This window comes from Cydia amplana, chromosome 16 (genome assembly GCF_948474715.1).
Source record: "Cydia amplana chromosome 16, ilCydAmpl1.1, whole genome shotgun sequence".
Taxonomy (NCBI): Eukaryota; Metazoa; Arthropoda; class Insecta; order Lepidoptera; family Tortricidae; genus Cydia; species Cydia amplana.
The window spans coordinates 9,167,860-9,194,723 of NC_086084.1; the positions used below are offsets into that span (position 1 = coordinate 9,167,860).

At 38.1% G+C, this 26,864-nt stretch overlaps 4 protein-coding genes across 4 annotated transcripts in view; 2 read left to right on the plus strand and 2 right to left on the minus strand.

Annotated features, from left to right (window-relative positions):
* The window catches only part of LOC134654972 (guanine nucleotide-binding protein G(o) subunit alpha), a 58,047-nt gene extending 51,298 nt beyond the window's left edge, over positions 1 to 6,749 (minus strand). The window contains exon 1 of the mRNA XM_063510424.1: positions 6,617 to 6,749. Coding sequence (XP_063366494.1) covers positions 6,617 to 6,734 — 118 coding nt within the window. The 5' untranslated portion in view covers positions 6,735 to 6,749. The remainder of the gene's footprint in view (positions 1 to 6,616) is intronic.
* Positions 6,750 to 8,511: 1,762 nt separating this feature from the next.
* LOC134655539 (ATP-dependent DNA helicase 2 subunit 1) lies at positions 8,512 to 10,386 on the plus strand. The gene has a single exon (XM_063511011.1). It carries the CDS (start codon positions 8,556 to 8,558, stop codon positions 10,323 to 10,325), a length of 1,770 nt encoding a protein of 589 aa, XP_063367081.1. The 5' UTR covers positions 8,512 to 8,555; the 3' UTR covers positions 10,326 to 10,386.
* A 409-nt stretch (positions 10,387 to 10,795) lies between these two features.
* On the minus strand, positions 10,796 to 12,028 carry LOC134655193 (TM2 domain-containing protein almondex). The gene is made up of 4 exons (XM_063510644.1): positions 11,853 to 12,028; positions 11,538 to 11,767; positions 11,201 to 11,322; positions 10,796 to 11,118 (listed from the first exon to the last, which is right to left on the minus strand). Exons 1-4 carry the CDS (start codon positions 11,944 to 11,946, stop codon positions 10,839 to 10,841), a joined length of 726 nt encoding a protein of 241 aa, XP_063366714.1. The 5' UTR covers positions 11,947 to 12,028; the 3' UTR covers positions 10,796 to 10,838.
* Positions 12,029 to 12,460: 432 nt separating this feature from the next.
* Positions 12,461 to 25,566, plus strand: LOC134654965 (Golgi pH regulator). Its single transcript, XM_063510415.1, has 9 exons — positions 12,461 to 12,600; positions 12,784 to 12,947; positions 13,310 to 13,416; positions 13,649 to 13,752; positions 14,734 to 14,855; positions 16,090 to 16,313; positions 17,769 to 17,950; positions 23,127 to 23,312; positions 25,229 to 25,566. The coding sequence occupies exons 1-9, from the start codon at positions 12,559 to 12,561 to the stop codon at positions 25,487 to 25,489; spliced, it is 1,392 nt and encodes a 463-aa protein (XP_063366485.1). The 5' UTR covers positions 12,461 to 12,558; the 3' UTR covers positions 25,490 to 25,566.
* The last annotated feature ends 1,298 nt before the right edge of the window (positions 25,567 to 26,864 follow it).

The window sequence follows — 26,864 nt, forward strand, 5'->3', positions numbered from 1 at the left end:
AAAACTAATCCGTTTTCCGATTTTTTATATAAATTTACGCAATATTTTAATTTATATAAATTACATTCGTTTTAAGGCGAAATGTCAGAAAATTTGAAATAATCCAGAATTTGATGATTTTTAGTAAGTATGTGATTTTTGATGTTTTTTTTGGGGTTTGTAATTATTTTATATGTAAAAACTCTATCATAGGTGTATCACAAATAGTGCACCTTTCTGATGATAGTAGGATTTATCATATATAAGCTGGTCAACCAAATCTTGTCAGTAAAAAAAGGCGCGAAATTCAAATTTTCTATGGGACGATATCCCTTCGCGCCTACATTTTTCAAATTTGCCGCCTTTTATTACTGTCAAGATCTGGTTGACCAAGTATACTTGGTATGTAGGCGCGAAGGGATATCGTCCCATATAGAATTTGAATTTCGCGCCTTTTCTTACTGACAAGATTTGGTTGACCAGCTATATATCTCTTACTGAAAATTATATATTTACATAAATATATTATGATTTAGCCTATGCAACTTCTAACACTAATTTCGCAGTGAAAATCGATGTTATAATTTTTTTACCATTTTACCCATAATCAGCAAACAATTAACGTAACACATATATTAATTTCGGGCAAAATGAAAAAACCGGCCAAGTGCGAGTCGGACTCGCGCACGGAGGGTTCCGCACCATCAACAAAAAATAGAGCAAAACAAGCAAAAAAAACAAGCAAAAATCACGTTTGTTGTATGGGAGCCCTACTTAAACCTTTATTTTATTCTGTTTTTAGTATTTGTTGTTATAGCGGCAACAGAAATACATCATCTGTGAAAATTTCAACTGTCTAGCTATCACGGTTCGTGAGATACAGCCTGAGGGCCTACCGCGAACCACGTTCGACGTGTTGCCTCTCTGTCGCACTTGTGAATTCGTACGTAAGTGTGACAGGGAGGCAACACGTCGAACGTGGTTCGCGGTAGGCCCTCTGGTGACAGACGGACGGACGGACGGACGGACGGACGGACGGACGGACGGACGGACGGACGGACGGACGGACGGACGGACGGACGGACGGACAGCGGAGTCTTAGTAATAGGGTCCCGTTTTTACGCTTTGGGTACGGAACCCTAAAAATCATGCATTTAAGGGTTAAAATTATTGTAAATCAATTTAATAATTATATTTTTTATGTATTTATTCAATATATGAGTTAATGAATGATTCATCGTACCACAATAATACAGGGTGCCATTTAAGTCGTGATCAGTAATATGTTTTTCTAACTCCATAAACAACGAGCAATTTAATGCCCCTACTCTTACTAAAATCAGACAGGATTTTTTTTATTTTTTTGTTTATTTTTGTCATTTATTTTAATTTTACAAGTGGCAATGTGGTATTTAAACAGCTTTGTAAGATATTTCAAATGAAAAATTAAGTAAATTTTATTTCTAGTAGTTAGGTATAGATATAGAGGTAGGTTCACCGGCACGGTGTCACATAGCAAACTCGCGAGCAAAATAACGGCTGAACATTTAAGTGTTATTTTATTTAAACTTGGTCAACCAGATCTTGACAGTAGAAAAAGGCGGCAAATTTGAAAAAATGTAGGCGCGAAGGGATATCGTCCCATAGAAAATTTGAATTTCGCGCCTTTTTTTACTGACAAGATTTTTTTTTTTTTTATGATAAACTGATCGGCGATTGGCTCTAGACACACCTGATGGAAAGTGAAGACAGAGCCTAAGATGGAGCTCACCGGTTCAGTAATAGCCTATTCACTCTAGCTTTAAAGAGACCGAGGTCATATTTCTCAGGGAATACGGATGACGGGAGCGCATTCCATTCCTCCAGCGCATTCAAGATTTGGTTGACCAGCTATATCTATCTAATCTATAGCTGGTCAACCAAATCTTGTCAGTAAAAAAAGGCGCTAAATTCAAATTTTCTATGGGACGATATCCCTTCGCGCCTACATTTTTCAAATTTGCCGCCTTTTCTACTGTCAAGATCTGGTTGACCAAGTATATCTAATAATCTTATACCTTTAAACGAGCAATTCTTGTATATTTATTTATTTATTTATATGTATAACTATACCTATATTTCGGGGATCTCAGAAACGGCTCTAACGATTTCAATGAAATTTGGTATATGGGGGTTTTCGGGGGCGAAAAATCGATCTAGCTAGGTCTTATCTCTGGGAAAACGAAATTTTTTGAGATTTTATATGTTTTCCGAGCAAAGCTCGGTCTCCCAGATATTTTATTATTAAATCGAATTCATAATGTATGTATTGATTACGAAAATCTCTATGTATACCCAATTGACAAAGCAGGGAAAAGGAAATAAAATTGTTTGAGTGTATCTATCAAAGTATCTATCTAACTAGGGTTGCCATATGTGTGGGGACTCAGACCGGGACATTTAAAGAAAACCGGCCAAGTGCGAGTCGGACTCGCGTTCTAACGGTTCCAAGGGATTTTTAACAATGTATTTTTTCATGTGAAACGCGAGTGAAATGTCTATAAAAACCCGTAGGGGTAGCATCAAAAACTAAGTTATAAGTACGACCCACGCTTGACTGCACATATCTAATAGGTTTTCCTGTCATCGATAGGTAAAGAACTATTTTGTTTTTTTTTTTTTCAAAATTTTAGCACAGTAGTTTCCGAGATAAATTTTCCATGTGTTTAAATGACTGTTCATTGACCAGTCAAGCTATCATGTAGATTCACAGGGTCAACCAGCAAAAAACGCGAGTGCAGCGAGCGCGAAATTTTTTGTGACAAAATTGTGAAAGCGTGTTAAAAAGGCCGGGCCGGGCCTAAAAATTTCCGGGAAAATGCGAGGTCGAAGCCGTGCTTCAGGATAAGCTCAGCTAGAGCATAGACGCCAACCAATGTCCATTGTATTAAAAAGCGAGACCGCAGGCCGAGCTTGGCGCAGCGAGGTCAAAGGCTAAGCTGAAGAAGAGGAGATTTGGAAGACAAACCAAAAATTTAGGTAAAAAGTGAGGCTGAAGGTCGAGCTCAGAAATCTTCACATTACTTAATAAGCCCGAAGCGTACTTATAACCAGCGCGGTGAGCTTTCATGCGAGGCAAATGCCAAGCTTCTGAAACAAATGTTTATATTTGTTAAAAATTAAGTGACGCCGAAGGTCGAGTTGTAAGAAAGCAGCGTTCTAACACGAATCAATCGTCAAATGTTACTCAACAATAATATGTGTCATATGTACAAGAGAGTGTATACTGTAGTTTCCTAAATGGCAGTTAATACCATTCTCATTTTTTTCCACTTTTTATTTTTCTCGTAAGCTTCATTTATCAATAGCAATTATAATCATTCTCATATTTACCCATTCTATGTATTTATTAGTAGCTTATTTTCTCGATATGTTTTTGAACCGTTTTCATATTTACCCATTCTATGTATTTATTAGTAGCTTATTTTATGCCTGACATAACAACAACAAACTATGAAAAACGCTGGGGTGTCCATCAAATCTGGAGTTCGTCGGACTGTTTCTTTTCAAAAAACATTTCCTTTGCAACTTAACTAGACGGAGCCCCGCTCCTATTTCTGAGCGGTTTGCCCTTCGGGCATCTGAAGCTACCTAACGAACCTAACCTACCTAGCTATTGATTTAGTGAGACGTCCGTGAAAACATTACACTTTGGGGAAAAAAGCGTAGGTAGGTAAGTAGGTTAGGTTCGTTAGGTAGCTTCAGATGCCCGAAGGGCAAACCGCCCAGAAATAGGAGCCCCGCGAAGCGGGGCTCCGTCTATTTAAGTTGGAGAATAATGCGAATGGTTACAAAACATACCGGGAAAATAAGTTTTTCAAAAAAAAAATAGAATGGAAAAATATGCGAATGACTAAAGTTGCTATAGGGAAAGGAAGATTACGAGAAAAATATAAAGTGAGAAATAATGCGAATGGTATTAACTGCAATTAGGAAATAACGATTTTCGGAACATACAGTATACACTCGTACAAGAGTTACTTGGAGGGCCGAAGTTCCATTGATGAGATCTTAGGCCCTCGGGAGCCTGAAATTCGAGCTCTACATTACAGACTTTAAAAGCTATAAAATAACATAATTTACATAATCATCTAATGATTGTGTGTCTGAGAAACTGATATTGGACATTAGGTAAAAGTATGTACTATAAAACATTTTTTTTTTAATTTAGGCCATATGAAACGTAGAAATGTAGGTATATTATTATTTACCAAGTCCAGCCCCCTACTAAATAACTATGATTTTTAAACCGGGACAATTTCCTTATCGGCCGGGACGCCGGGACACCGTGCTTCAAACCGGGACATGTCCCGGCGAATCGGGACGTATGGCAACCCTAATCTAGTCTAGTGTTCGAGTCGAGTGTAGTGTTGGTAGGTTTAGGTAGGTATAATATATTATACTTATGGGCTATGTGCGTGTGTTAAGAGGGAAGTATTGCTCGTACTCGTCTATACAAAAAGAGAAAACGTTTTTCCACTTCTACACATTTTCCATGATGTTTTAGTAGGTATATTATTGACACGATGAAAAACTAGGTTATTTAACGGTTTTTTCAAAATTTGCAATACATTTTTTTAAATAGCTAAACCTAGAAACCTAGATTATATTATGCTATTTAGGATGAAGCAATCGACATCAAAATCAAAGTGATTTGTTAATTAAAAAGAAATTGTATGAAAAAAGTGCCTATTGTCAGTAGCTAATTAGCTATTCTTCCCTGTTAAGTGCATATATAGACGTTACAAAAATGCGGATTTTCTTATAGCATAGTCCTTATATTTATATTTATTTTTCACGCCCTACAGCCCAAACCTCGAGGTGCCTGGGCATATTCTTCAGTTTCCTATATGTCCATAGGCTACGGAGACTGATTAACATCAGGCGGGCCGTATGCTTATTTGCCACCGACGTAGTATAAAAAAATACACGCTTTGATTCTTCAGTCTACGTCACGTCACGCTATCGAATGAAATTTACACTAGGGGTATAGAAAAGACAAGTTTTTTTACTGGTTAACTCACATATTTACCATGTTTACTAAGTATAGGTAAACGTATAACTATAGAATGATTGGTAGGTACATAAGGCCGCATTAGTAGGGAGGTAAATCTACTACTGAGATGGATGTACTTAGTTTATGGCCCGTCATGCTTAATTCTATAGAATATATGGCTTAAGACTTTTGACTCTTTTGAGTACCAGGCAGCCGGAGAAATTCTCCTAAAGTGGACCAAAGATGTTTTCTAAAGATATTAAGGAATTGTCATGAGAGTAGGGCATGCTGGGAAGACGCTGTGAAAATCCTTGATGAAAGACTTATTGTCCAACAGTGCGGACGTTTTTCAGTTGGTGAATACTTCGACTGTAGCTCTAGACTAGATGTCTATTATCTACTAGTGAAATATTACCATTTAATTCAGGTTCTTTGGTGTTAGGTATGAATTGTGAGATACTACTGTAATAAAATGAACGACAATTATGTTAATACTTAGGTCATACTGAAAATTCCTGGACTGGCCACTTAGAAAAAATAAGTTTTCTCATATATCAGAATCCAGAAACTTTCAGTATGACCCAAAAGGTGGATGAACGGCGTCAGAAACTATAAAAACAGAGAGAAGTAAATGGTGAACTGACTCGTGGCCGCGGATGGACAGTGTCTGTCTACTAATAGTTATTTTATTCTAGCTGTGCATACTGGGTCTTACAAGAGCAAGCGACTGAGGATTAGTAATGAAATAACAGCAGGCAGGTTGTGGGCATGATTTTTGATATACCTATGTGCGAGTTTTGCGTTTCTGCTAATCTGTGAAAGGACTTTGTACCAATTTTAGGTACCTACCTAAGGTTTTTTTCTTAAACTTAAACTTACTTAGGTATATCTGTCTGTCGCTTTAATTTCATGACTAAGTAATCCAAGCATCACATTACTTGGTGGTCTTGGTGTAAACCTCACCACGGCGGCTGAGGTTGACACTTGAGCTTCTAAAGATCAATAAATAACCTGTTGATGTGGTTAACGTCCTAAGCTTCCTGCATAAGTATTACTTACATATCATACTTACCATCATAAAATGTACGAATGTATTTTAAATAATAATATGTTGTTAATATGTTACTATATCTGCAGAATCAGTATCATCCAGAATGATTATATTATCAATTGTGTATAAAATTATCTAAGTACTTGGGATTGGATTTCCACATACATATTATAATTCCTTCAGCTTTTTTATTGCATAAGCAGAGTGATTTATTTGGTACACATTCAATTGGAAATGTACTTACTAGGTAGTGTTACATCTCAATTTAAGGAAAAACTTACTAAAGACGACTGAATTCTGCTAAAAGATGAGTTAGTCAAGTTCAGATATAATTGTCTCATGAAACTCATTATTTCCAAAATGTTACCTATTTTATTGTAACTTAGTGTACCTACTTCATACACAATCTTATATTGTTGATGAATAAATATGATATGATATGAATAGTTGTCATCGTGCACTTGAAGATCATAGCGTGCCGGCGGCGCGAGCACCGCAGTCAATATCGGCGTGCGCGCGCACGAACAGCTAGAGAGGGACAGAGAACCAACCCAGCAGCAGCAGCTTGATGTCCTTCGCGGCCTGGATGCCATCCTCCTTGAGGTTCTTCTCGATGAGCTTGCTGCGCTGGATGGCGGCGCGCTCCTCGGCGGACGAGGCGCAGCCCATGGTGATAGCGCGCACGGCCTGGCTCGCTACGCGCGGCAGCGCCGTGCTCCTCGCATGCTCGCGGCCCGTCGTCGCGCGCAGTTGCGCCGCGCGCACGCGCTCGCTCGCGCACGCGTGCTGGCTCCGGCTCGAGGATCGCGCTGCAGCGCCACGCGCGAGCTTCACGTGCGAGACCGGCCGCTGTCAATGAGGATGCGAGATGGCGCCGCGGCGTGGGCCCGCGTACGAATGACGGATCGCGCAGCCCTGCCGCGCCGGCTCCAGTGCGCACGCCCGCCGCCCGCCGGCCGTGGCCACCCGGTGCCTCCCTGACACACTAATTACACTCCACGTCAACCTTGTAATACCTATCACTCGCTCTCTCGCATTCAGAAAACAAAAGGCATGCAATTGGTTGCAATCGCGTGCAGTTGATAACTAGATCGATCGATGATTAAAGCCAAATTATACGTTCCATTTAACTTTAACCAGTTACCGATTGGCTAGGTGAGATTAATTTACCTTCTTTAAAAAATAACTAAGCATTGCGGTGACGATCGGTGATATCGCTAATTCGCTAGCCACCTTCTGTATAGGTATAGCTCTATAATAAAAATATGTAGGTATCCTATTACAAAGCATACCTACCGTACATCCCTAAATAATACTCTAGTCCTGTGATTGCATAGGGCGCATGCATGGAGCGAGGTAAAGGCGCCATCTACTCGTGCGAGCAATATGCAATCGCGTCACTTAATTGTGCGTTTTGTATTTGTACACAGTGGAAGTAAAGGCGTCGGCTACTTGCTTACTTGTACTCACAGGCAAGAATATTGTTTTTTCTGTGCTTATAGTACTGCAAATATGTGGCTTTCCATACAGAAGGGCATGATGAAGCATAAGGACCCCTCTGTGATGAATAGCCACAAATACTTGTTGCAATACCGGACAGTTATCTTGCGCGGGTGACTTTTGTGTTGCACTGGTTCAGCGAGCTGCAAAAGAGATGACCCGCTTTATGCATGAAATTCATTCATTGTGTACATGACTGATATTTTTTTTGACTGACACAATTTAGATATTTGATACCAATGTCAGTGGAAAACAAGCATAGACCCCGCCTGAAACCAAGCTGTTACCGTAGCCTACAAAAGCTTGTAACTCCAGGCATGTCACATCGTCCACCATCCTATATATTATACTACTCTTTGCCTTTGATTCGATTCAGCTAAATTTTGTCAAAGGACGGTCTTCATTTAAAATTGGTGAAAGTGGCCAAATTGGCGTTTGCGTCCGCAGCACCTGATTTGATCGGACAATTTAATCTGATTGGCGAAAAATAGTTCTCGCCTGGACAGGCCTTTAACGACTCAAATTTAAATATAGCCGGTCAACCAACTTCCTCTGTAGAAAAAGGCCCGAAATTTAAATTTGCTATGGGACAATTACCTTTCACGCCTATATTTTTTAAATTTGCCGCATTTTTCTACTGACGGAAATGGCTTGACAGACTATAAAATAAATAATATAGTTGGGAAACCCCATTTGTCAGTAAATAAGAACAAAAAAACTATACTCATCCTTTTCTTTTGTGTGCTAGTACAAACAAAGACAAAGATAGTATGATTCTCTCTGTTTGAAATAGGACAGTCCTTTGACACACTATAGTAAAGCTATTTGAGGTGCTGCAAAACACGCTGGATTACACTCATCACAAATGTCAACTTGACGTTCGTTGAGTGTCAATTTGTCAATGTCACATTGCGAATCACGTCATTTGTTTGTGGCGCAATAATCGGTGAGATTCTAAGATTCGTTAAACTTTATTCTAAACTTAAAACAATGGATTCTGATGAAGAAATGGATAATGCACCATCGTGGCGAGGTGTGCCCGGTTGCTTAGTGCTCATCAATGTCTACGATCCTTCCAAATACGGCACAGCAAAAGCCGCACATGCAGCGACTTGTTCGCTTATTCGGCAAAATCTGAGATTAGCAAACTCGAACCATATCGGTGTTTGTCTGTATGGCACGGACGATTCGAACTCCTCCGCTTTTGGAATAAAAAGCGTCGTTGACGTTTGCCCATTGAACACTCCCTCGCTGGAAGACTTCAAGAAACTCCGTAGTTTGGATATTAACACTTTAAAGCAGGCAAAGGAATTTAAAATGTCCGATGTTTTGTGGCACTGCAGCAAAATATATGCAAACTGTAAGAAACTGCTTTCATCCCGCACAGTTTTAATTCTGACTAGACTTGATGAACCCCCCATAGCTTCTGATCAGAAACCCACGATCAAAAGAGTTACTGACTTAGTAGATTCCAATATTGAAGTCAAGTTTTTGAACATCTCCCAATTAGAATATAAAACAGACAAGTTCTATGAAAATTTCTTATTTGAAGCAAGTAAAGGCAAAGGCGTTGTCATTCCAAAAATTGTTTGGGAATCTAAAGATGTTGAGCAATTAATGCATCAACAAACAGACAGGCATCTTGCTGTTGCTAAGCTCAGCTTTGTCATCGGTGACGGGCTCTCAATTGGAGTAGGAGTCTATAACCTCAGTAAAACTCATCAGTACCAAAAAACTACAGCATTGCACAGGGCAGACAATGCTATTTTAACAAGCGTCACAAAGACTGTAAAAGTTACTCAAAGACCAGATAATGGTGAAGCCATGGATGTTGATGACGATGGAACTATTAAAATGCCATTGTTGAAAACGGAATTACTGCATTATCAGGAATATGGAGGAGAAAGAGTAGAATTTACTGACAATGAGATGAAGTCATTAAAAAATCCATTTGGACCACCTATGATGAAATTACTTGGGTTCAAACCGTCCCATATACTCTGCAAAGAAAAGTGGTTTTTAAAGCCTTGTCACTTCCTTTTCCCTAATGAAAGTATTATAGAAGGCTCTACTGTAGCATTTAAAGCTCTTTATCAAGCATGCTTAGAGATGTCCATGGTGGCTATTTGTGTTCTGTGCACAAGAGTCAATTCTAGGCCAAAGATTGTAGCACTGTCTCCGTGTTCAAATCCCTTAGGGAATGATGTTGAAATGGGCTTTGATGTCATTCAGCTCCCATTCATGGAGAATGTAAGAGAAGTACCAATCATTGAAGATGATGGAGATCGCAAAGTATCCAGTGTTGACAAGTCTTTTATGAAGGATGTATTAAATACAGTAAAGTTTGACTACCATCCCAATATGTTTGAAAATCCGAAAACGCAGTCTTTAATGAGAGCTGTGGAAGCTGTTGCTCTGGAAGAGGATGATGTAGAACCATTTGAAGATACAACAATGCCCAAGCCAAAGGTATTTGAGGATGTCAAAGCTGATTTATTTGAAGAAATTTTTGGGCCCTTTGATCCTATGGCAACAAAAAGATATGGGCCTTCTAGCTCTGGACCTGCAGCCAAGAAAGCAAGGTTAGAGGGCATGGATGCAGAAGCAATATTAAAACATCGGTTAAACAATAATGAAGTGAAGGACTATACAGTTAAAGAATTAAGGGAATTATTGAAGTCTAAAAATACACCAGCCATAACTGGTTTGAAGAAAAATGAGCTTGTTGATTTAGTATATCGGTGTTATGCTAATAATTGATTGTTAAGAATATGTTTCGTCAAACTAAATTATTTTGTAATAAAACTGTTTATTTATGCAAGTTGGTTTAATATTTAGAGAACATTTTTATTTTTATACCTAATAACTTATAGATCTACCACAACCTTAAGGTGGTTGGAAAAGAAGTTGCATTGTCTTGTAAAAGGTAGTTTATTAGTTTTGAGGCAGACTAGTTTACTTACTTAACATAATACAAATCAGCTTCATGCAGTCCCTGTAGCTGACCATAATAAGTTCTTACCCACTGTCTCAGTTAAGTGGTAGACCTATACTAGTGTGGTAATGCCACAAGTTATGAGCAAGTTCTTACATAGAATGATGGCAAATTAAAATGGAAGTGGAATTATCATAGTTTTTGCACTTATGTCAGCTAAATTTAATAATAAAGGAAAACATTAAGATACAATACTTAACTATTTAATAAATAACATTATTACTTCAGACATCCTAAACATCATTTCACAGATTCTCTTACATATTCATACTTAATGACTAAATATACACAGAACCATCAGCTGGCCCTAAATGGTGAATGCCAATAAGCAATGCATCAACAAGAGTCCAAACTCCAAGGCCTCCAAAACTGAACAATTTCCCTATTCCCTCCTGCCAGTGTCCTAAATAGAACCGGTCTGCCCCAAACCCTCCGAGAGTCAATGCTAGAATAAGGGCGGTACCCCAGCGAGTGCCTCCAGTCCATGAACAGCGAATCTTTTTCAAAAATCTTCTCTTTCCAAGGCAGATTACATCATCAGAGACTGTGCAATTGGTCCTGAAATATAATAGGCAAAGAGACATGTCTATCTTGATCATTTTCAGTTTAAATTTAGGGCTCAGATGTTGTTAATACTTACGCATAAAACTTGAGAGGAGAGGCAAGGGAGTTGCAGTTGGCTTTCTGTTCACAGCGATGCTCCCATTTGTCAGTTTGGTAGCAATAGCGGCACATTGCGGTCCTGTTGAATTGTTTTAGACCCTGAAATAAAAAGGAGTAGGTTCTGTGGTTTACCTTAAAACTTAAACAGTAAGCATTACACACATATTAAACAGCACATGATCTTAAAAACCAATAAAGATAATTATATACTGTATGAATCGTTTTTTTTTGTGTTTTGTCTCTCAGCCAGATGTTAAATATCTGATCATGTAATATTATTTTAATGTGTAATATAAAGGCTAGATGAAACTTACATTACAAGATACTTTGGGCTTGACTTCACATGTGTAATTATCCATACTGCCATATCGGCAGTCGTTGTTCCGGTGGCATTCTATGCATGGGTACTGGAGCGTCGAACAATCCGACGTATTACCTGAGCAACTTTTTAAGTACTCTTCATTTTCACTGAAGCTCACTCCCTTATCATTGGTATCCTTCAATTTACTTTCTTTGCTTGAACGTTCCATATTATTACTGTTTGCTGAAATGTATATTATAATCTATTAATAACAAGTAGTGCATAAAACTAATTACAACAAACAAAATTCTATATTTACGAAACTTACCCATATCAGTAATATGTATTGTGTTAAAAATTACTAATAAAACCAAAATTAAACAATCCCTAACACTAATCCTCATAGGGGCTACTCGTGGCATTTTGATCTGCTTACATTTTATTTATTATATACGATAAAAATCGCCCTGCAAATGGCAAAAATATAATGCAACAACAATAAAGTCAAGTCAAGTACTTGAACTCAAATGCCAAAATTTTGACAATTACATTTTTTTATTTTTTTTGTATTTGATTCTATAGACGTAAAGAAAATTATCTCGGGAAATATTTCACCATGTTTTTGTGATAAATAACGTTTATAACTAATATTAAAAATATGATCAAATTACTAGTTATTTTTTATTAATTCGACATCGTCATCTTTATGTTATTAGTGCCGGTAAGAAACTAATAAATATTCGTTTTCAGATGGTTTTCAGGCGGTGATGTTTTCGGGAAAAGGAGCGTATTATGGAACGTAGATAAGCTGTTTAAGCCGTTGTAAAACCTGCTGAAAAATACACTTCATCAAAAGATTAGACGTTTGATTGGTTACACGTTAACGTCAAAGTGACATAAGACTTCCACTTTGATTCAATGATTTCAATTCAAGCGGGGTAGCGGTTGCAATGCAATCTGTATAAATATTGCACGTATTATCATACAAAAAACAAAAGCGTTATATTGATAGGGTTCCCCCTTTAACCAGAAAGATGACTTTCTTTGAAGACACTTTAATAATCCTGATTTCCCAGGTATAACTCGGTGCAAAAATGTACATTTGTCTAATCTAATTTTTTCTGCTTTTACGCTTACTTTCCTTCCTCATTATACATGTAATTACGGAAGTTAATTCTTAATACGTAGTGCAGTTAATTCCTGACATATCATATAATTGATAATTTACTTTTATTAAGGTTTGGAGGTTTGTTTTCCAGACGGTGTTCTTCGTAGGCGGTTGGATATTCTTTGTGAAACAACTGTTTCGTGACTATGAAGTTCATCACACGCTGGTGCAGTTAATCTTTTCTGTGACCTTCGCATTGAGCTGCACTATGTTTGAATTAATTATATTTGAGATCATAGGATACTTGGACTCAAGGTAAACAAATCATTATTTACCAATTTTGTATGTCTTAAATTTAATAACAATTTGTCATCTGTACCATTCATGTTTTCATTCACTTGTGTTTCAAACTCTAGCTGGTAGTTCTAAAAAGGATCTAAGAAGAATTTTAAATCTTTGTTAATTTTTTTTTACTTAGCTGTAATGATAAAGAAAAATACAGAAGGTACATCCACAATGATTTGCTTCATTGTATACTTAATTATTACCTACAACTATCAGCTACTTTTTCTTTTAAAGAAAATGCTAGAAAACCATTGTTCTTTTAAAGAAAATGCTAGAAAACCATTGTTCTTTTAAAGAAAATGCTAGAAAACCATTGTATCTTCTGTTTTCAGTTCCCGCTACTTTCACTGGAACCTGGGGCTGTACTCCTTACTGTTCATGGTGATTGCCCTGCTACCGTTTTACATTGCATACTTCTGTATCAGCAACATCAGATTTGGTAAAACACTCAATCCAATTCATAATAACTAGATTTATTAATATGGTACCTACATAATTTGTATTAAATTCTAGTAAAATGTTAAAAACATATTGCTGTTTAAAAAGTGTAGAAAATAGGTGTTGGATTTCCAGTCAGAGTTATTTATTTCACACACTTTTCTTTGATAACAAAAGTAGAATTGTTTTCTCTTTTCTCATGTAATAAACAATAAAATATATGTATGTTTCAGTGTCCCAGAACATGATAAGGCCACTAACAGTATTTGTGTGGTTCATCTATCTGTATTTCTTCTGGAAAATAGGTGATCCATTCCCTATATTGAGTCCAAAACAGGTAAGACCTTTTTACTCCTTGCAGATTAATCCTAAGTCACCACACCAATTTAAAAAATTTCAAATAAAGTTTGAAAGCTATCAAATATGTATAGTTCTTTTGTCGCTGAACCAAGGTTTAATTTTGGTTGGCCTGTGTAAAAGGATTAGTCAATATACAGTCGACTCTTGTTAATTCAAACCTGCGATAATTCGAACCTCTCTATAATTCGAAGTTATCACGAGTTCCCTAGAACATCTCTTTATATTTCGAAATAAATCAATACTTTTTTAAGCACTTGGTAATTCAAACAAAAATAATCATCGCTAAGTAACAAAAAGACGCGTTAATTCGAACTCACAGGCGTCAAACACTCTACAATTCAAAGTTATCAGATTGCAGACCTCACAGAGGTAATAATAAACCGCACATTTTGAGACAAGTTCAAGTTCGTCGTTGCACTCTTTCGTTGGTTAGATATGTGTACAGATTAAAAGTTAGTGTTAGTTATGAGCCCTTAAAAGTATAAATGCTTGATGATTCCTGAAAAGAAGGAGTTAATCGTAAAAATGGAGGTAGGTGGAAAGACAAGTGATGTTGCAAACATATTTTCAGATCAGTCTCAGCAATGTTCATTGAACAGTGCACTTTTTGATAGTGTAAAAAAATTAGCAGTTAATGAATATTTGATTATTACCTACCTACCTACTCAATAATTCGAACTTTCATATTTTTTCTCTCAAAAATTTAGAACCATTTGATATTTCAAACTCTCGATAATTCGTTATATTTTAAAAGTCCTTCGAGTTTCGAATTAACGAGAGGCGACTGTATATAAAGAGTAATATGTTTCCCTGAGTTTGAGTAGATGGCGCTTTTGACAACTAAAGTGACCACATAATATAGTCATACAGAACCATCATTCTACATTGTTAAATTGTAAGCATGAATTTGTCTTGGTCTAAGTGTCCTCCAGTAATAATTTGTATTGTTATATTACAGGGTATATTTTCGATAGAGCAAGGTGTGTCGCGAATAGGCGTCATTGGAGTGACTGTGATGGCTCTCCTCTCTGGGTTTGGTGCTGTTAACTATCCATATACCTCTATGGCTATATTTATAAGGTAAGTTCTTGATGCACTAACATTTAATGTAGTTACTTGATGTAACTTAAAATTAAATGCACTTTTGTGCAGTAGGGCTTTAGTCTTATACTTTTTAATAGCTACTGATAATCCTCACTTTTAACACATTCATTGCCACCCAGCCAAACAAGACATACGCGCCAGGCCACAAAAATTTCGTCAAATAAAGCTGTAGTACCACGATCCCGACTATCGGGTCGTCCGGCCTGGGAACGAAATCATAAAATTCCCGATAGTCGGGTTTTCGGCATGTGTTAAACATACTTAGGCTAATATGTGCTCATCGCTATAAAAAAAAACAAGTAACAACTCGACTTTTACATGGCGCGTCGCCGCCCTGTGTGGGAGCGAGAGGTCGCTTCGTGGCGTCTTTATCCTATGCATCGCCACTTGCCGTTGCTACGTAACGCGCACTCCGTGTCTTACGCCATGTTTTCGCATCCTGTCGCTCTCCTGTATAGATTGTTAGGGCCTAAGCACATAGCGGGCCTAAGTCGACGCTCGCGCCACCTGCGCGTCTTTATACGCTATGTCGACACAAACGCGCGTCAACGGCGCGGTAAAAAAATGCGGTTAGGAACGACAAGGCGGCAAGCTATACTTGGATAGGATAGGATTCATTAGGTACATAAACATACAGTCTCCACACAAAATAGTAGTTTATGCAACAGTGATATAATAAGGGTTCTTAAAATTCAAGGGTCGAAGTTACAAAACGAGACGTAGTCGAGTTTTGTAAAAAAAGACCCGAGAATTTTAAGAACCAATTATGAGCTGTTGCATACATTACTTTTTCTATGACAGCTGCAGCAAAAAAAAAAAAAAAAAAGAGTTATTATTTAAAAAAAAGAGTTATTATTAAAAAAAAAGAGTTATTATTTAAAAAAAATTGAGTTATTATTTAAAAAAAAAAAAGAGTTATTATTGTAAATGAAAACATACCTCTTTCAATCAAGATGATCGAAACTTGTATCTTTAAAAAAAATAAAGCAGTTGTAATATACTCATAAGATGACTGCTAGCAGTCATCTTATGAGCCTATAGACAAAGCATTCAAATGACATTGCTTTAGATATCACTGTCAGTCATTTAATTGACACATTTAAGTGCTGGAGTAGAAAAACATATTTTTATACCAGTGGTTACCGATTCTGATAAAGTGATTGTCATTTACATACAAATTATACAATTTAATTACCTAAAAAAATTACAGGCCTGTAACCCAAGCCGATGTCCTATCAATAGAGAAGAAATTACTTCAAACAATGGACATGATTCTAGTGAAAAAGAAAAGGATAGCACTAGCGGAGGCTAACAACGTTGGAGGGAGACAGCAATATGGCTTGTTAGACCAATCAAACAAGAACAAGGGATTTTGGACGAATTTCTTGTCAAGTGTTGGCAGCATCGCCAATCCGCTCAGTCATAGCTCAGAGAGTAAGTTGTCTAATTCTTGAATTCAGTGTACTTTTCTTATTTTGAACTCTTATGACTATGTGATAAGGTTCAAAACCTATGAAACTCCTCATGGCATGGTGGCTTCCTTATTTTGAACCCTAAACAATTATTGCAAATTTAAATACATACAATTTAATGATACATTCAATTTTATGGCTCGTGTACCTAATTCATAGCAGTTGCACTTATGCAACTTTCACTTACCTATTGCTCATACTGTTATGATAACATTAGTTGTGCCTATTGCCACAGAATAAATAATAGTACTAAGTACAGAAAACTCACTCTCTAACAAAACGCGTCTGTTACGATCAGCACAGATATGGCCGCTAGGTGGCGACAGCGCCACGCGCGGCTTATGGCTTTCCCCAAAAATTGGGGCCGAACGGATGTACTTTTAGCTACCTGTAGCAAAGCGACGAAATCGCGGAGTGAGACACGCCTGCTATTGCTTACTTATAATTCGTGAGACCTTCCTAATTGAACAAATCATGCCATGTCATTACCTCATCCTATTATCGACTATTTATAGATATGTAACCCTAACAAAATTTTGCACAATGTAGTGAATGAAAACCAATCTATCGCCTAGCGTGTCTAATCCTTTACAGAAAATTCTAACTAAATCGGTCGATACGTTTTGGAAATAACTAAGACTATTTTAGTAACGGCTCGGCCACGACATTACGCGACTGGCGACGGCGGCAGGGACAACCATAGGTGGGAACGAAAGGTCCGATCGCTGTGTCTCGCTCCATCCTATTGTTATCGCGGCTGCCCTCGCAAGTCACTCAATGTCGTAGACGAGCCGAGGCGTACGGGCTCATTTGGACGACGCGAACTCGCCTTCGAGTTTAGTTCGATTTCGGATTGGTTTCATAAAATTCAGCCGATCGATCAAATTCCGCAATGTAATGAAACTCGCACGTGTGCACCGTCTAAATAAGCCCTAACACAAACGTACAGCTTCTCATCCTGGGTTAAAACCATATAGAAATATAAGTAAAGAAAGAGTGGTAACTCCATACATCAGTTTTCTTACCAAAACGCGAGTTATTTCGTAGTCGACATCTAGCGTTAAGTAGCGGACATGATCAGTTCTGCTAGTTGACAATAGATGTCGCGGCAAAGTAAAACTTTATGCTCAACAATTTTCAGCTAATATTATAACTGTATGCATCGGAACGGAAGTCCATTTTCAACTCCTTCTGCTTATAATATTAGTTGTAAATTGTTTTAGTAGTATATTTCTCGTCAGTAGTGACACTTGTGATATATGGTGTCAAGTAGCAGTACTGATAGTTCCACTACTTGACGTTAGATGTCGACTACGATATAACTCGCATTTTTGTAAGAAAGCTGATGTATGGAGTTATCACTCTTTCTTTTCTTATATTTCTCTATGGTTAAAACTAAGAACTGTTTTGATTTCAGACATTACCCAACTCCGGCAAGAGATCGCCGCGCTCGAGGAGCTAAGTAGGCAGTTGTTTCTAGAAGCCCACGATGCCAGAACGGCCCGAGAGAAGGCCGACTGGTCCAAAACCTTCCAGGGGAAATACTTTAACTGTCTCGGTTACTTCTTCTCGCTCTACTGCATTTGGAAGATATTTATTGTAAGTACAACGAGCTGCGTTAGGCTAATTAGGGTTCCGTAGCCAAATGGCAAAAAACGGAACCCTTATAGATTCGTCATGTCTGTCTGTCTGTCTGTCTGTCCGTCTGTCTGTCCGTCCGTATGTCACAGCCACTTTTCTCCGAAACTATAAGAACTATACTGTTGAAACTTGGTAAGTAGATGTATTCTGTGAACCGCATTAAGAGGCCTTATTCCTTAGAGCGTTCACCGATTTCATGAAATAACACTCGATAGATGGCGTTGGCGCTCGGTACGCGAGCGCCGGCAAAGTTAAGCGCGTTTCAACGCAGGCGAGAATAATATTGATACTTTTCAATTTAATTGCAAAGTAACATTATTTTTAGCGTTATATTGGCACTCTTTATTTTATTTTATAAGCATGGTAGTAGTCAATAGAGTGTATGTGTTGGGATAATATATAACCAGAGGCGAGTAAATAATAACAATATTTACCTCTGGCATGGAATTATTGTGACAATCACTCTTCTTATGAATAAGGTGTATTCGGGTATTTCCGAATGAACGAATAGTGGCGGATAATTCCGAAAGCTGACTCTTACTACAACGGAATATGAGTGATTTTACAATGATTTTCGGAATTACCCGAATAAACCTTACTACTAATATTCGTCATTGTAGTAGTGTTGTATTTTCAAACTTCTTTAGCGGCGCTGTGCACTTTTTGAGGTGGGGAAAAAATGTTAAACTCGCGACAGATCACGTGACCGTAAGACGGACACGTGACCTGATCAAAAAACTGTTACAATGTTATTGAGTTTTTCTTTATTGATTTAAATGCCATCTAGTGAGTTTCCCTCTAACCGGTATTAATATAACTCGAGTACCAACAGTGATGTGCTTAGGGGTTTCAAGTAATGCGACGAAATAACGCTATATGGCATTAACATCAATTATACATAGTGCTGCAGACATTTTGCACTAGTCATTGAGTTTTCACTTCTGCCGGCACTCCCGGAGTGCAACCCGTTGTTTTTTTTTACAAACCATGACAAACCATGAGTTTTGTTTACATTTTTGCTGCCCACAAATTGTCGTCTTTTTGTACTATTTCTGTTTTTAGGGGAAAGTCGGGGCCCGTCCATACTGCAAATAAACATGTTTCTTTATTTGTGATATGCAACTGGCCCTATCTGTTAAAACCAGTCATTGTTTTTATTTAAAACCATGATACCGTTGACTACATTCCACATTTTTTTTTGTTTGATGGCCTCGTCGGGGTCAATACCGAAATCCGATTATTTATATTATGCCATCTTCGCTCCACTCCATTAGGATACCCTGGACAGAGGGCCTACCGCGAACCACGTTCGACGTGTTACCTCCCTGTCACACTTACGTACGAATTTACAAGTGCGACAGAGAGGCAACACGTCGAACGTGGTTCGCGGTAGGCGCTCAGGCCTATGGAACTCTCCGCGTGAGCACGGATTTATACCTACGAATCTCTTCCCGTTCACGGTAGAAAATCAAGCTAGTTGGTCGCCGGCGCTCGAATATGCCAAAATGTATGCGAAATAAATGTCTTCTTCACGAACAAATAACACATGTTGTAGTGTGGAATTGTGGATGGATGCAGAAACAAAAAAAAACTAATAAAAAAATCCGTGTTTGCTCTACCGATTGATAGGAAAGGTAACTATTAGACGTTCTCAATATAAGTACTTATACCAATTTTTTTTACGATAGTCGCAAGCTACGTAGTACGCCGTTTTATAAACCGCGTAGTGTTTACGCGGTTTATAAAACGGCGTAAACACTACGGTTACTGTAGGGAGATATGACCTTTTAAAATATTTCGCAGTCACTCATCATAATAAATAATAAAATAAGGAAAAACCCTAACTTAAGACAAAAGATAAATAAAGAGAATAATAAAATAAATTTATAAGTAATTAATAATGATAAAAGGAATATTATAATTATTAATTACTTATTGCAACTTATCTTGCTCATAGTTATTTTACAATTAATAAAACTTATATTTGTACCTTAGGTAAGTAGGTAGGTATCTTTCATACAATCTATAGTTTAGGTAAATAGGTAGGTACTTATTTGTAAAATAATTTATAAGCGTCGGCAACCCTAGCTTTGTGCCGGTGCGCGCGGTGCGGGGAGCGGTGCGTTGAAGGTCATTCCATTGTATTTCTGTGTAGGTATTAAAACGGTAGGCATTTGAGTTTTCTTTGAGAGATAAGTATCTGTTCGTAAGAACTATAATATAGCCCTGTGCCCTGGACCTCATCTAGATCGATGGTACTCGTCAGGGCAAAGCTATTGAGCCCAAACACGATATAGTTATGATGAGTAGATAAGGAGTTCTGGTGACCAACTCCTGACTCCATTATGAGAACCTGGACCTCATCTAGATAGATGGTGCTCGTCAAGGCAAATCGAATGCGCCCAAACACGATGGAGTTATGATAAGTAGATTAGGAGTTCTGGTGACCAACTCCTGACTCCATCATGAGACCCTGGACCTCATCTAGATAGATGGTGCTCGTCAGGACAAATCTAATAATCCTAAATACGATGGAGTTATGATGAGTAGATTAGGAGTTCTGGTGACCGACTCCTGACTCCATCATGAGACCCTGGACCTCCTCAAGATATATAGTGCTCGTCAGGGCAAATCTAATGAGCCCAAACACGATGGAGTGATAATATGTAGATTAGGAGTTCTGGTGACCAACTCCTGACTCCATCATGAGAACCTGGACCTCATCTAGAACGAAGGTGCTCGTCGAGGCAAATCTATTGAGCCCAAACACGATGGAGTTATGATGAGTAGATTAGGAGTTCGGTGACCAACTCCTGACTCCATCATGAGAACCTGGACATTATCCAGGTCGTCCGGGTATAATAATAATGCAAAACCTAACCAGTATTCAAGTAACACTGAAAACCTATCACCTAGCGAGAGTCTGTTGTTGAAATTAAATATGGTGTAAAAAATGTACTTATTTGTATCAAGATTTTCTAGTCGCTGTATACAGCACTTCTCGGAACTCTCTGGCTGTTTACGAACGCACCATAGTCACCGAACGCCTGACGATCGAGCACAGGTCCGTCCCCTAAGCCGCCTCGGCGGAGAATGAGCGCGCGGCGTCGGTGCAGCGTGATTTATACGTGTTTTAAAATAATATAAATTTACGGCAAGGTAGGTCCTATAGTTATGATTATTTTTTTATGGGTTAACGTATAGTTATAGTTTGCTATAATATTATTTTTAGGGCAAAATAATAGTACAATTTGCGATAAAAAAATATAATGTAACCCTGTTTTCACCCAAAAAATGAAGAAAGTTCGGAAGGTTAAATATCCATTTTTTTTAATGAATCTTTGATTTTCAATAGTCTTAGCCGCTCGTAAAAGATATGGTGAATTGAATTGTAATCATTTCTGTATCAAATGATTCTTGTTTACTGCAAAATTGAGAACCGAAACGACAGTTCTCACTGCAAATTTTGAAAAAGCCTCCCAAGAAAACTCATTTATTTTAGGTTTAAAAAGAGAAAATGTCAACTTGAACGGTCTTACTTGCTAGTTTAAGAAATGATTATTTAAGTACGTTATCAGTTTTTGAATGAATACTAATAGTTACGTCGTAATCTTGAATGAAAAAGGTAACAGATTGCAAAAAACGCTCGCTTGTAGGACTAAGGACTCTTAAAAAAACAATAAATTTTTGGGGTTCCCCATACTTTGAACTGAAACTCAAAAAAAATTTTTTCATCAAACCCATACGTGTGGGGTATCTATGGATAGGTCTTCAAAAATGATATTGAGGTTTCTAATATCATTTTTTTATAAACTGAATAGTTTGCGCGAGAGACACTTCCAAAGTGGTAAAATGTGTGTCCCCCCCCCCGTAACTTTTAAAATAAGAGAATGATAAAACTAAAAAAAATATATGATGTACATTACCATGTAAACTTCCACCGAAAATTGGTTTGAACGAGATCTAGTAAGTAGTTTTTTTTTATACGTCATAAATCGCCTAAATACGGAACCCTTCATGGGCGAGTCCGACTCGCATTTGGCCGCTTTTTTATTCTTCACTGAAGGGAATTTGTGTTAACCCTTTTTCAGGTAGGTTTGCCTCTGTTTTTGTACAGAAATATAGTATTTTTGGCAAAATATTTACTGAAAAAAAAGGACACCGATTTGAGGCGAATTGCGGCGTTTAAAAAATCATTTAAAAATCTATTATATTATAATGACTAGAGCTCGGACTAGCGGCGTCATTTATTAGACGTTTTCCGAATTATATACCTTATCTTGCTAGCAATGACGCCTAACTCAAAGTTGGATCTATATAACTGCCAAAGATACGACAGCAAAAGCGAACTTTAAGCCTTTATAAAGCAGAGCCGGCAAAGGGTATATTGTTCCCACAGTGATTTTGAGTTTTATTTTAAAGTGATAGGTTTCAATTCTGTGTAATTCCTGACCAGGGATGTTGCGGATGCCGATTTTTTGACATCCGCGGATGCGGATTTTTAAAGGCTCACATCCGCGGATGCGGATGTCAAGATAGTACCATAAAAAACGTCAAATATTACATTTTAGTAATTTTTATTTCAAAAAATCGGCCTAGTGCGAGTCGGACTCGCGTTCCAAGGGTTCCGTACATTAAGTCCCACTCACGCTTGACTGCTCACTTCTAATAGGTTTTTTGGTTAATTACTAATTAGTAATTACCTAGCAGTCTAGCACTTACGCCGATGCTAAGACGTTCCTGTACCGACCTGTTCCACATCCGCATCCGCATTAAATCCGCATCGATTTTATGCGGATGCGGATGTTGAAAATAGTGCGGAAGTTCCGCGGTTGCGGATGCGGATATTCGCAACATCCCTGTTCCTGACCCCTAACATAGGGTCATTGTGCTAGTTTCCGTCCATGCTCTAGTTTTCGTCCACATGACAGATTAGCAAATAACATATTTGATATTTAATTTACTACTTGCCAAATACATTTTTTATGTAGATAGATATATTGTCTCGACATTAAGGATTGTATTAAGTCCAAATTTGTGCAGCAATGTAGATTTATATTCAATTTCGTCAAGTGGACGAAAACTAGAGCTGGACGAAAACTAACGCACCTACCCTACTTAACATTTGTTTCAGTCAACAATAAACATAGTGTTCGACCGCGTGGGTAAGAAAGACCCGGTGACCCGCGGGTTGGAACTGGTCGTACATTGGCTCGGGCTCAGCATCGACGTGGCGTTCTGGTCCCAACACGTGTCTTTCATCCTGGTCGGCTGCATCGTGCTTACCAGCATACGCGGCCTACTGCTCACACTCACCAAGGTATGCGAGATTCATTCAATAGTATACTGTAGTACCGAAGGATATTTTTCAAATTAGCGACTTTTTTTAACTTTTGGACGCCAATGACCGATATATCCGCACCGTAGGTTCAACGCCAAAGACCGATTAATCGGTCACAGACCACAGAGCAAGACCTACGTGCATATACATAAAGGTCAACTTCAGTTTTGACACTTCAATGATGTGGCGTCCGAGTGACAGCTTTTGTGTTTGACACAGCGTGGAACAGGTTAATGAGGAACGAGACTTAATTTTTAAAATAAAATCATGCTTTCTTTAAATCATGTGATAATTTTCGAGTGTATTTCTGACTTTTTGGAAACCTTTCGCAACTTGCACATCTGCACAGTCGCCATGTGATATATTGGAGCGGCCGAGGTGCTCAAAAATATATGAAAGGCACTCTAACGCCTTGACAATAGAGGCGTGTTCAGATATTTGTGAGCACCTTGGCCGCTCCGATATATCTGGTGGCGACTGTACCTACTTGTTAGCAGTTGGACAACATGAGTAAGAAAGACCTGGTGATCCGATCCGTGATTTCGGGCTGGTAGCGCATCAAAAAAAAAACTATACCATTTATGTCGCAAAAAATAAGAAAGAGTTTCCCTGTATCTTCTAAAGTTTCGGATTCCTCTCAATGTTCCGCTAAATAAAAAACACTAATAATCAGGCCCGGATTTAGAGACCTAGGCCCCCTAGTCACTTGGTATGACACTAAAAATTTGGGGGTCCCGTTCTCCATCTCAAAACCATTGCTAGGTTGCCTGGGCCCCTAGGCCCGGGCATTGTGGGCCAAGGGGGACATCCGGCCCTGCTAATAATGTATGTATGTATATACTTTATTGCACATGGAAATAAAAACACGAGAAACATAGTTACAGAGTAAATTAAATACAACAAAGGCGAACTCATCCCTGTATGAGATCTCGTCCAGTTAACCTTCTTCCAGGAAACGAATAAAACAAAACAGAAGTAACGATGAATGACAAACAAAAAAAATAGTGTACAATCACTAAAATTAATGAAATGCAAGTTTTGAATACACATTGCTACAAATAATATATATAAACATAAATAGAAATACTTAAATAAATAAAAATAAAGCGTACATATATAAATATAACCTACTTAAATAAAATAAATAAATAAATACTCAATATATATCATAAATAAATAGATATGAACTCGAACCAGAAAAGTAAAGGAAACTAAAGAAGTACTAATCGAGGAAAACCGAATTACTATGTATCGGAAAGCCACAATAATGAATGAATGAATGAAATGAATGAAATCGTTTATTTCAGGCAACTAGTGGCCCATACATAAATACCTTAAAACTAGCATACATATTATAAAAATATAACTAAACACTAAAAAATACATTATGATTGCGATGCATTACGCAACCCCGCAGTGTCAGGGAACCGGCCGCGGAACCGCCGAAACTTGACACCCTTCGGCCAAAACTCCTCCTTGGTGAAGGTCGCTAGATGTTCAGTCGGAACGGTCACCACAAACGAATTAAAATTCGCATTGTGTCGAGATTCCAACTTCGCGACCCTCAGGATGAATCCGGTTTTTACTTTCACATACTTTACGATATCATCGACCTTCGTAAAGTAGTGTAGACGGGACACATACAGCAGCGTCGACGGTGTTGCAGGACGCAGCAAATGATTGGGTCCGGTCGGTGCGGTACCGCACTGGTTCTGACGAGCTGGTTTCCTTCTCTTCTCCACCTTTTTAAAACCATCTTCGTCGCATCGCGACTCCCTTAGAGCCGGCTGTTGGTCCTTGTGAACATGTTCACGAAGGCTCTGCACCCCTTTCTTCGGCCGCTGCTTAGGCTTGTAATCATATTATTGTTAACCAAAATCTTTTTTCTCTTCCAGTTCTTCTACGCGATATCATCATCGAAGTCATCCAACATCATCGTGCTAATACTAGCTCAGATCATGGGCATGTACTTCTGTTCATCGGTTCTATTAATGCGAATGAACATGCCACCGGAATACCGCATCATCATCACGCAAGTGTTAGGGGACTTGCAGTTTAATTTCTATCACAGATGGTTTGACGTGATTTTCTTAGTTAGCGCGCTTACTAGTATATTCACGTTGTATTTAGCGCATAAGCAGCCTTCGGTCAGCTAGCTTGGCTGGTAGGTTTAGTTAGGTACCTATGTTACTTATTTATAAGTCAGCAGCAAATATTTATGCGCTGAGAAATTTCGGGACATGGGCTGTTAGCGTTATGTGGTTGACTGTAAGAGAAGTAAATGATACCGACACTGACTATTTAGATAGTTTGGGAAGCCACTGAACTGAAGTCTGTTTAACCTTTTAACCGCCAGCAATTTTTGATCGAGCGTGCTCGTGTCGCCACCGACAGTAATTGTACCACGCAGAGTAAGGTTGGCATAGTTACTGAAGTTTTAAATGTGCTGAAAAACCAAATCAGATCTTTGTCTTATTTATCAGACTGTGGCGAAATGAGCTGGATATGTAATGTCTTATATATCAGACTCTGGCGGTTAAAGGGTTAATAATTTAAGTAACTTTCTTGTACATGTTGTTGTAGAAAATAGGCTAAAAATCAATTCTCAGTTACAAAAGCAACCTTATAGCTGGCAAAGTAGCAAATAAGATTGATTGATTTTATTAAGCTAATTTCTCTTAGTGATCCCATAAAATCATATTGATCAGAAATTACCGCATTATCATCAGGCAAGTGCTGGGTAACTTGCATTTTAACTTTTATCATCGTTGGTTCGACGTATTATCCTAGTCAACGCACTTTCGATCGCTACGATTGAGCACTTTCATTTGATTTTATAAAATAAAGTGTACAGTCGACATCAGATATATCGGAGCGGCCAAGGTGCTCACAAATATCTGAACACGCACTCTATTGTCAAGGCTTTAGAGTGCGTGTTCAGATGTTTTTGAGCGCCTCGGCCGCTTCGATATATCTGATGGCGACTGAACCATGCCGTACATAAATCCCAGTGTAACACGCTGCTAGAGTAGTGCGAATATAAACTTTACATGTTGATCGCATCTAGTGACCTAAAGTGCCGTTATAGTAGAAATACACTAGAAATACTAGAAATACTTTAGTTAGTACAAGATACTTAAAACTTAAATTAATACTGTACATATGAGTCTGATAAGTGATTAATTTATGTTGTAAAATAATTCTTCTAAGAGGTCTGTTCTGCGTGAAATACACGACGTATCATGGAGCCATGTCTTTTATTAAATCCTTTTTAAATTATTAATATGCTAATTTAGTATGTAAAAGACGTGTGGCTTTCCATCAGAGAATAGTTCTTAAGCTTCATGTGCAATACGGACTATTCTGTCAGAATTTCAGATAAAAAGGTCCTTATTGCATTAGAAGCATAAGGACCCTTCTGTGATGGAAAGCCACATATCGAGTGGATTGTTTAAAATATTCTAGCGTCAAGGTTATGTTACCCATCAAGTAATTTAGCTGGAAAAGCCATGCTAGCCAACCTAACAATTT

Excerpts from the sequence above, each read along its gene's own strand:
- LOC134654965 (XM_063510415.1), top strand. The coding sequence starts at position 12,559 with ATGACTTTCTTTGAAGACACTTTAATAATCCTGATTTCCCAG. Across the intron at positions 12,601-12,783 it reads TAATAATCCTGATTTCCCAG|ACGGTGTTCTTCGTAGGCGG; the intron begins GTATAACTCGGT and ends TTTGTTTTCCAG. Across the intron at positions 17,951-23,126 it reads GCATTTGGAAGATATTTATT|TCAACAATAAACATAGTGTT; the intron begins GTAAGTACAACG and ends CATTTGTTTCAG.
- LOC134655193 (XM_063510644.1), bottom strand. The coding sequence starts at position 11,946 with ATGCCACGAGTAGCCCCTATGAGGATTAGTGTTAGGGATTGTTTAATT. Across the intron at positions 11,768-11,852 it reads AATACATATTACTGATATGG|CAAACAGTAATAATATGGAA; the intron begins GTAAGTTTCGTA and ends TATACATTTCAG. Across the intron at positions 11,119-11,200 it reads TCTCCTCTCAAGTTTTATGC|GACCAATTGCACAGTCTCTG; the intron begins GTAAGTATTAAC and ends ATTATATTTCAG.
- LOC134655539 (XM_063511011.1), top strand. The coding sequence starts at position 8,556 with ATGGATTCTGATGAAGAAATGGATAATGCACCATCGTGGCGAGGTGTG.